We start from the raw sequence: 9,488 nt of genomic DNA on the forward strand, positions 1-9,488 counted from the left end.
AACCAATGATCTTCAGGCTGTGTTTTATCCCTTCCTAATTGATGGTGTTGGAATTGGGGTAAAGAATGGCAGAAAGGATTGACAATCTCATCTAGTGCAAATGATCTCAGGCTGATGATCCTGTTTGAAGATGGCCTATAAATACCATGCTTGTTGACATCCTCAAGGGGCAGTTCTTGATTGTCTTTTGTAAACAATTTCTTTGTGCTTTCATTTGTTATATATATCACGAGAATCGACTCCATAAAATAAAAATTGACCTATACTTTTTCAGTATGGATTCGAACTAGTATCAATCATTAAAGTTAAAAAAAAAAACCCTTATTTTCAACTTTTTCAATTTTACAAAATAATTTTAATGGAAATAATACATACAAACATATTATATATATACATACAAACAATCAAAGTTAAAGAACCGGCTCTACACTTGTCATTTGCTGCAAGTATATTGAGAAATTTTCCAACTGGTTTACTTGACGCCATCTAAATCTTATACATATACATACATATGTATGTGTATTATATATATACATATATAACCAGCTCAATGATTCCTTGTAATAATAAATCTGTAGACTCCAATTCAGGAACATCCTACCTTAAACAACTAAAAGATTATGGCAATACCATGGCCTAAGCATTCCTTGCATCTCCTTTTAACAATGATCTTCTTCATCTCTCAGACCACGTGCACATTACAAATCCTTTATATTCAATACCCTCCTCGACAATTAATCGATATTACTCCGCATCGTCGATCCAAATCCGACCCTCAACAGGTTGATGTTGTCTATTATTCATTTTTTTCTCATGTTTTTTCGTATATTAATATTTTTCATCTCCTTTCTCCAGGTACATATTTCTTTGGCGGGAAAAGATTACATGAGGGTGACTTGAATAACAGAAGATAAAGACGTGCCATTGATAATGAAATATGGGAAGATTTCAGGAAAATACAATGACATTATTGAGGGAGATAGTACTCGATATCGATACTTCTTTTACAGTTCAGAAAAAATACATCATGTTAAGATTGGACCATTGGAGCCTTCAACAATGTATTATAAGTGTGGTGAGTTTTCCTTCAAGACACCTCCTTCAACTTTTCCTATTGAATTTGTTGTGGTTGGTAAGTAAAGATTTTTTTATTTTGTGTTTATATTTCAGTTTAAATTTTACATTTTATTCCATTTAAAAATTCTAATCTTTTCATTAATATTATTAGTATATTTTCTCTAAATTTACTTCTATCAAATTTCTATACTGGGTTTATAATGATTTACTTATGAAGTTGGTATATATTGGTAGCAAATTTTGATGAATGACTTCTACTAATATGTTATTTGGATTTGATTGAGTATTAAACACGAATATATTTAAAATTTGAAATTCGAAAGGTGCAATGATAATTCAAACACAGGATATTTGTGAGGAAAATTTTCAATTTTTTTCATATATATATATAAAAGATTATATCTTTTATTCTTCTAAGAACATATTTCATAAATATATGTATTTAAAAGAATGAGTCCAAAATTAAAACATCACTAATCATTTTGATAAAGGAGAAAATAATGGATTAGCCCTATTTCTGTTCTTTTTAAAGGTTTATATTGAGAGAATATGTTTTTCTTTTTTTGAATAATCTCATTATATATTCTGATTATATCTGTTTTTCTGATCCAATGTGTAGAACTGCTCATAACCCCTTCTTAACCCATAAATATGAGAATAATGTGCTTTAGCGCACTTAAATCCACGCCCTTCTGCATTGGTAACAATACTCATATCAATCGAGTTAAGACTCAATCGGAGAAAGAGAATGTTTCTTCTTGTAATTTTGGTTTAAATTAGTGAGCGAAAGCAAAGACCTATTAAGGAAGGAAATCCAAAGGTGCACACATTGATCATTGTTAGATTTTGGACTAACTAGGTAGATAAATAATTAGGAGTAGTAATAACTTGGGAAACCTATTTCTCCTTTGTTTGCATTGGCTTGCTTTTTTAAAGTTTTCTTTTATGGGTACACTACTACAAATCAAGCAATATATATATATGTATATAACACTTTTTTTTTCTCTTTAAAAAGTTAAAGTTGCTATACAAATATTGCAAAAACGTAAGACCCATCAAAGTTTCACGTACAAAAACAAAAGTATTTAGTTTTACAAAGATTCAAACTTTTAAGTATGAAACACTAGTTTGTCAAAGTTATATGTTAAAAGTATAAAATGGGTTTAATGCAATATTTGCGCTTGAACTTCACAATTCACACTACATTGGGGTTTGAACTTTTTTTTATTTAAATTAGTCTTGAATCTGGTAATTGTTTCCCGGGCTTGAATTTTTTTTGTCCAAGTTAGTATCTGAACTTGACGATTATTTCCACATTGGGGTCTGAACTTTTTTTATCCAAGTTAGCCCCTGAACTTCATGACTATTCCACATTGGGGTCTAAACTTTTTTGGTCCAAGTTAGTCTCTGATATTTCCTTAACAAAAAGCTGGACCCAAAAAATTTTCAGGTCACAATGTTGGAACAATTGTCAAGTTTAGGAACAAAAAAATGTTTAAGGCCTCAATGTGGGAACAATTGTCAAATCCAAGTCCTAAATAGTGCATTAACCCTATGAAAATAATATGGATCCACTGGACTTGTCCAAAAGTTGGGTTTTTTGTTAAGATCGTTAGCCTGGCTCAATTTGGACTTGACTTGGATGAGGTAAACTTCATACTAGATCAACTCGAGTTTGGTAAAAGTATCATGGAGACCCTTATAGAAAGAGATAAATTACATTTTACCCCCTCTACTAAAGAAATGGATAAATTAGTCTTTACATTATAGTTAAAAAAGTAAATTGGTTTTTATGTTTAAAATACCGTCCATTTTATTGCTAAAAATTGGTCTTTATAAGTCAACATAAGATATATGTGGCATGCTAGTGTAACTATTTGATTATTTCATTAGCCACATCAATTTTAATAATAGCTTATGTTTGTTGTTGCGCGAAAGCGTGTAAAAGAGTAAAATTATTGTACTAAAAAATCACACTAAGTTCAATTCCCAGAAAAGAGAGGTGGATCACGAGGATCACTTAAGTACCAGGTCTTTCCTAGCCAGAATATCACTCTATCGTAATTTAATAGCACAATAAATCACTACAATCACACTCACAAAATATGCAAAATAAATAATAAAGAACACAAGAATTTTAACGAGGTTCAGCAAATTTTGCCTACGTCCTCGGGCACTGCCAAATATATTTCACTCCAAAATACAAGTGAAATTTTACAAATAAGGAGAGAGAATAATGCCTTAAGTAGAGAATGGCATTTGTGGGATGTAGAAAATGAGAAATAGCTAGGCCTATTTATAGTTGAAGCTCAAGGATCAACTTGCAAAGTCCCTATACAATTAGGGACCAAAATTGCAATTATCCCAAGCCAAATTTCAACCCAAAAATCTATGCCTTAAATGCTTAGATTTTCGGTGCCAAATTTCTGACACCATTCATCTTTGAAAAGTCAAAGATGGTTGCTAATATTTGTTAACAGGCGATCTTAGACAAACTGAATGTACAAGATCAACTTTAGCACATGTCGATAGCAAAGACTACGATGTGTTTCTATTACCAGGCGATCTGTCATATGCCGATACACACCAAAAACTATGGGATTCATTCGGTCGCTTGGTGGAGCAATATGCCAACCGACGCCCTTGGATGGCGACGGAAGGTAACCACGAGATTGAGTTCTTCCCTTGGATTCGTCGTCACACTTTTAAAGCCTATAATGCTGTTGGCTAATGCCATACAAGGAGAGTGGATCCACCTCCAATTTATACTATTCTTTCGACATTGCCAGTTGACATATTGCGATGTTGGGGTCTTATACGGATTTTAAGGAGGATTCTGATTAGTACAAGTGGGTGGAAGCGGATTTGGGTAAGGTTAATCGGACGAGGACGCCTTAGGTGGTGGTAGTGGTGCATGTGTCGTGGTATAATACTAATTCGGCACATAAAGGTGAAGGGGAAAGCATGAGGAAAGCAATGGAAGAATTGTTGTATAAAGCACGAGTTGATATTGTTTTCGTCGGACATATTCATGCATATGAACGATTTGTAAGTCACTTTTTTCTTTTATTTTTTCTCGTCTTTTTAAGTGTCATTTAAAAAAATTATTAATCAAAATGTCAATTTTAATCCTCAACATTTACATCTTTTATCAATTTGACTTTTATTATTTTTGTTTGAGCTAAATTCGATTCTCAACCTTTCAAAGAAAATCAAATTTGACCATCAACCTTTTAAAAGGAGTTGAATTATTCTATTAAAAAGAGTTGAATAATAGCTAAAAATGTGGAGAAAACTAGATTAAAGGTAGCCATGAACGTTTAGATTTAGTGTGATGCGTTTAGTTTTCTTTTTGTCTTATGTTATAGTATCGTTATACTATCTAATTTTACCGTCATCATTGTTTTTACATTAATCACAAATAAACGTACCGCTCATCCAAAGGGGTCCTAAGACTACATTTTTATTTTTTGTTTTTTTTTCTTTAGAATTTAAATTAAATGATTAATGATATAACAAATTTTCAAAGTATTTTAAAAAATTAATTTGGTTTCTTTGAATATTTTTCACTTAATTGAATATTTTTATTGATAAAATTAATTAATTAAGCCTTTTAACCGTTAAATTTTTAAACGCGGATCTCCATGTAAGCATCACGAGATTAACTCAGCAACCAATAACAACCATGTTAGTAATACCATTAGGATTTAACTGTCAACAATTAAAAAAACTTAATTGATTAATTTTATCAGTGGAAGAGCTCAATTGGGTGTAAATAATCAGGAGAGACTTAATTGATTTTTCGAAAATATTTGGAGAGCTTTTAATCCCATTAACTAAGGGTGTTGAAACGGTTGGTTCTGGTTAATACTCAAACCGAATTACCCAAAATATGAAAATCTTTAATAAATAATCGAATTGAAGTTTTTTTTCAATTATATTAACCAATCAAAATACTTCGGATAATTCGATCGGTTAACTGAATTAACTGAAATTTATATGTTCTTGTCTTTTAGTTAAAATAAGTATAAAACATATAAAAAAAAGACATATGTTCACTTTCTTTCTTTATTTAATAGTTCAAAAGATTTAAAATAGAAGTGAAAATAACGAATAAGACATTAAAAACACTAAATAAGTCTTGAAAGTTAACAACCAAACAAAAAGTTATATATATTATTTATATACCGGGGGTGGGCTATATATAATATATATTATATATGATTTATTTCGGTTAATTACTTGGTTTCAAACCGATTTACCCGATAATCGAAATTTCAAAAAAGTATTAATCGACTTTCGATCAAATTAAATTCGACCACTGACCGATTAATCGAATTACATCAATTCGATCAATTAATTCGATTTCAATCCAACTATACACACATATTAATAAACCCAACATAGACACAATGCATATTGAACCAGCTATAGGCTCATAAATTACACACCTTAATTTTGGTGGGCTTAATCAATCCTTATAAAGGGAGCATAACACAGATCAATGGCCGTAGAATCGAGCATAATTTGCCATGTCTTTAGGACACTCCAATGGAACGAAAAGTTGAAATTCAATTGATCCAATACGGAACAAAACATCAACTATAAACTAAACAAATAAAATGTTTGGTTAAACTACACCCAAGGTTATTAAATTAATAGTAAGTTTACATTTTAGTCACTCGGCTTCAAAAAGTTATAAAATGATGATTGAACTATTCGAAAGTTTTAATTTAAATCACAACAGCCTTTTCTATTTGCATTGTTTGTACCAATCAAAAGCTCTCTTTCCTTTTCTCTTCTATAGTTCAATTTTTTTTTTCATGAAACAACTTTGAACGTCACGAATCTGTGAACCAAATCTAAACAACTTTCTTCTCTAATTCCCAACATTGACTGTCAAATTGATTTGGATCTAAGGTATGTTTTTTTACTTGTTGATGAGTATTGATCCACCATACAAATCATCAAATTGTCGCTTGGAGCTTATTGGCCAAACCTTTTTAAAAAAAAAATAAAACTTAACAAGCCAATGACTTAAATAAACTTTCGAATAGTTCAATGACTTAAATGAAAACTTTCGAATAATTCAGTGACCATTTTGTAACTTTTGAAGTTGAGTGACTAAAGCTTAAACGCGGGGTTGCCCCCCTCCCCAAAAATGGTAAAATTGCATTGTAGTCCCTTTAAAATTTTAAAAACTACAATTTAGTAAATATAATAGTAAATTTATACTTTATCATTCTAAAAAAATTATGATTCATCTTTAACTTCTTTTAAAGCAATTTTCTGACTTCACCCTTAAATATAAACTTATTAATAGTTTTGTGAAACCGAGTATAATTTTCTTTACTTGATCTGATAACCCATGTTTCAGGTTTGAAGGTCCTACTTCAGAGCTTTCACTTTATAGGGAACCAAGCTTTGGACATGGTCGATTAAGGGTTATAGATGAAAGTCGAGCACATTGGTCATGGCACCGCAACAATGACTCCCAATCACTTGTTGCCGACCAGGTTTGGCTACAAATTAAGTTTAACTACGATCAAACCGTGTTGGCTGACTACAGTCCATAAAGACGGCTCATACATTAAAAATGATGAACTACAAAGTAATTATGTATATACATCGGATATTGAGTGTTCCGAAGGGGATGCTAATACCTTTGTTTGTACTATAAATTATATATTAAACTATCAGATTAATATTTAATGATAGTATTTAAATGCATTGTATCATGTGCATTATATCATAAAATATTTAATATTCTTGGACTTTTATTTGTTTGGAAAATCAATTACAAGCTAATAGTAGCAGTAGGATTAGATATTAGAAAGTGTCTATCCAACCGTATCTAATCATCAACTAATGAAGGAGTCACATGAAAAATTCGAGTACTAATAGGAGAGTCTTTCATCAAGTCAACCCAAGTATCAACAACACAGTTCGCTTCTCGTGGTATTTGCTTAAAGACCTCTCTCTAATCGCGTCTGCACAGTTCTTGAATTCATATCACTAAGTTTCGTTTTGAACGTCCTCTGATATCATTGTGTTGATAGCTAGCGCACAATCAATCTCAACAATAATATTTTCCAAATTTGCCTCCCACGCTAGTTGGAGACGATCATAAATAGTCCAAAGTTCAAATTTTAGTACACTACATCTATCGATGTTTCTTTCAATTCCCCACATCCATCTACCATAAGCAGGATTAAAAATGTGATAAATGTTTATTTTTTGAATAATTATTTAATACATAAGCGATGAAAGTTTTAAACTCCACAAGTGAAGTTGCGATTCTACAACATGTCTTGGTTATTTATCTATTTATATTCCCAAAAATAGAAAATTTTTTCATTTAGACTTTTTTATAATTTATAAAATTTTAAATTAATAAGGATAAAATTACACTTTACCTTCCAAAAATTATAATATCTAAATAAATAAATAATTTAGGTTGAAGTTGAAAACAACTCATACAAAACCCAACTTGCTAATGTCGACATTTTAAAGATTGATTCGTGAATCTTAATTTGACTTTTTATCATATGAAAAAAAGGATTATTTATTCTTTTGTATATAAAAAAATGAAGTTCATGGTCATAAGAATTTCATTTTTCATGTAAAGTAAATTAATTAAATTTATTTTCGAAGGCTAAATTCATGATAATTTTAACAAAATAGAAGACTTGTGTAAAGGAAAAGTAATAAAAATAGAAGACTTATTTTATAAGATAAAATATTTTTATCCAAGCCCAATTTTTAAAGGTATGGGGACCAACACCGAAACACGTGTCGCAATCTTAACGAGTTTGACAATTTCTATTTCTCTTTTTCTTTTACTCATTAAAAGTCAAAGGATCGATCGGCTTTCCATCTTCTTCTTCTCAAATCCTCACGATCTTCTCTGCTTTGACCACGGGATTGGCACGTGCAATCTCCTCTCGCCCAATCTTCTTGAAATCGAACGTGCATCCATGATTTTCCGGGTACCTGTGTGACCCGCAAAACGTAATCCCGCACTTGCACTTGAATCCGGTCAACCCGACCCGTTTCCTGCAAACCGTGCACCGAGTCGGTTGTTGTTGTTGTTGCTGTTGCTGTTGTGGTTTCTGTTCCGTCACCGGAGAGATCGCGACAGCCGAAACAACCGGCGGAACTCCTTTGACTTCAGGGAGAGTCAGGAGAGGTACCTGAGAAACAGATTCGACTGCCGTTGACGAAGATGAAGGAGAGGTAGAGATAGACGATTTAGCCGAAGAAGCTTGTTGTTGTTCTTTAAGACGGAAATCTCTGTAACATTTAGAACAAAGATTCATCGTCGCCGGACTTCCTAAGAAACCACAGTTATTAACACAAAGACGGTGACCTTCCGGCGCTTGGCATCTATGTTCCTCCGCCATCTTTTCTTGTTTTTCTTCGAAATCTCTTGATATTTGCCTTTAATTTTTTATTTTTGAAAATCAGATCTGCAAGATCTAAACACACAAAACGAATAAAAATCAAACGAACTTTAAAAACAACACACAGAAATTCAAAATAAAATTCAAAAAATACCTCTGAATTTTGAAGGGAAACTATGAACAAAGCAAAGAATTATCAGAAAAGAAGCCTCTTATTAAAGGGAAGAGGGGATGAGAGGATAGAAGGGAAGGAGGAAACAACGACGAAAAGGGTACCAAAAAACACCGAGTATATAACATTCAATAATAAGTAGAAATATCTGAAGGGACAGGCTGGCAGGTAAAAGGCCAAAAATGGAAATTCCAGCTAATCCGAGTTTGGTTTACTGTAGGTTAAAATCTTATTTAGTCCCTGTACTTTGATCAATTTTAATATTTAGTCCCTATACTTGGAAATTTTAAATTAGGTCCTCATACTTTTCTAATTTAAAATTATCAGTCTAATCATTAAATTTGTTAATAATTCTTGTCAATATATTAATTAGGATGTTGTTAAATTGACAGATTCTAACAAAAACTACCAAAAATAAAAACAATAAGGGTAAACTATAAAAATAGTCATTTTTGTTTACCTCAGATTACATTTTAGTCACTTTCGTTATCGTTTTGTTACGAAATGGTCACTCTACTGTTAAAATCCGTTACCTCTGTAACGACAGTCCTACATGGCAGTCCAAATGAGTTTTAAATGCCAACTTGGATGTCTAGTTGCTAGGATGAAAATATGTTTTTAATTAAATAAATTTAATTTGGACTGTCACATAGGATATCCATGTTGACATTTAAAACCCATTTGGATTGCCACCGTTGGGGAGATAATGGAGCTTAACGGTAGAGTGACAATTTCGTAACAAAATGATAACGTAAGTGACTAAAACATAACATTTCAAACATAAAAAAACTAAATCAAAAGTGACTATTTTTGTAGTTTACCCAAACAATAATCAT

The 9,488-nt window shown here is 31.6% G+C and overlaps 1 protein-coding gene and 1 pseudogene across 2 annotated transcripts; one reads left to right on the top strand and one right to left on the bottom strand.

The window, feature by feature from the left end:
- Positions 1–3,547: 3,547 nt before the first annotated feature.
- LOC107928176 (purple acid phosphatase 22-like) lies at positions 3,548–4,176 on the top strand (annotated as a pseudogene).
- A 3,606-nt stretch (positions 4,177–7,782) lies between these two features.
- LOC107928215 (zinc finger A20 and AN1 domain-containing stress-associated protein 6) lies at positions 7,783–8,776 on the bottom strand. Of its 2 annotated transcripts, none has more exons than XM_016859401.2 (2): positions 8,635–8,776; positions 7,783–8,555 (listed from the first exon to the last, which is right to left on the bottom strand). In XM_016859401.2, exon 2 carries the CDS (start codon positions 8,478–8,480, stop codon positions 7,965–7,967), a length of 516 nt encoding a protein of 171 aa, XP_016714890.1. In that variant the 5' UTR covers positions 8,481–8,555; positions 8,635–8,776; the 3' UTR covers positions 7,783–7,964. The 2 variants fall into 2 exon arrangements, with proteins under 2 accessions (XP_016714890.1, XP_016714891.1); XM_016859402.2 differs by having other exon boundaries at positions 7,783–8,546; positions 8,635–8,775.
- Between the last annotated feature and the right edge of the window lie 712 nt (positions 8,777–9,488).

This window comes from Gossypium hirsutum, chromosome D01 (assembly GCF_007990345.1).
Source record: "Gossypium hirsutum isolate 1008001.06 chromosome D01, Gossypium_hirsutum_v2.1, whole genome shotgun sequence".
In the NCBI taxonomy this organism is placed as follows: domain Eukaryota; kingdom Viridiplantae; phylum Streptophyta; class Magnoliopsida; order Malvales; family Malvaceae; genus Gossypium; species Gossypium hirsutum.

Coding starts and splice junctions, on each gene's coding strand:
- LOC107928215 (XM_016859401.2), bottom strand. CDS start 8,480: ATGGCGGAGGAACATAGATGCCAAGCGCCGGAAGGTCACCGTCTTTGT.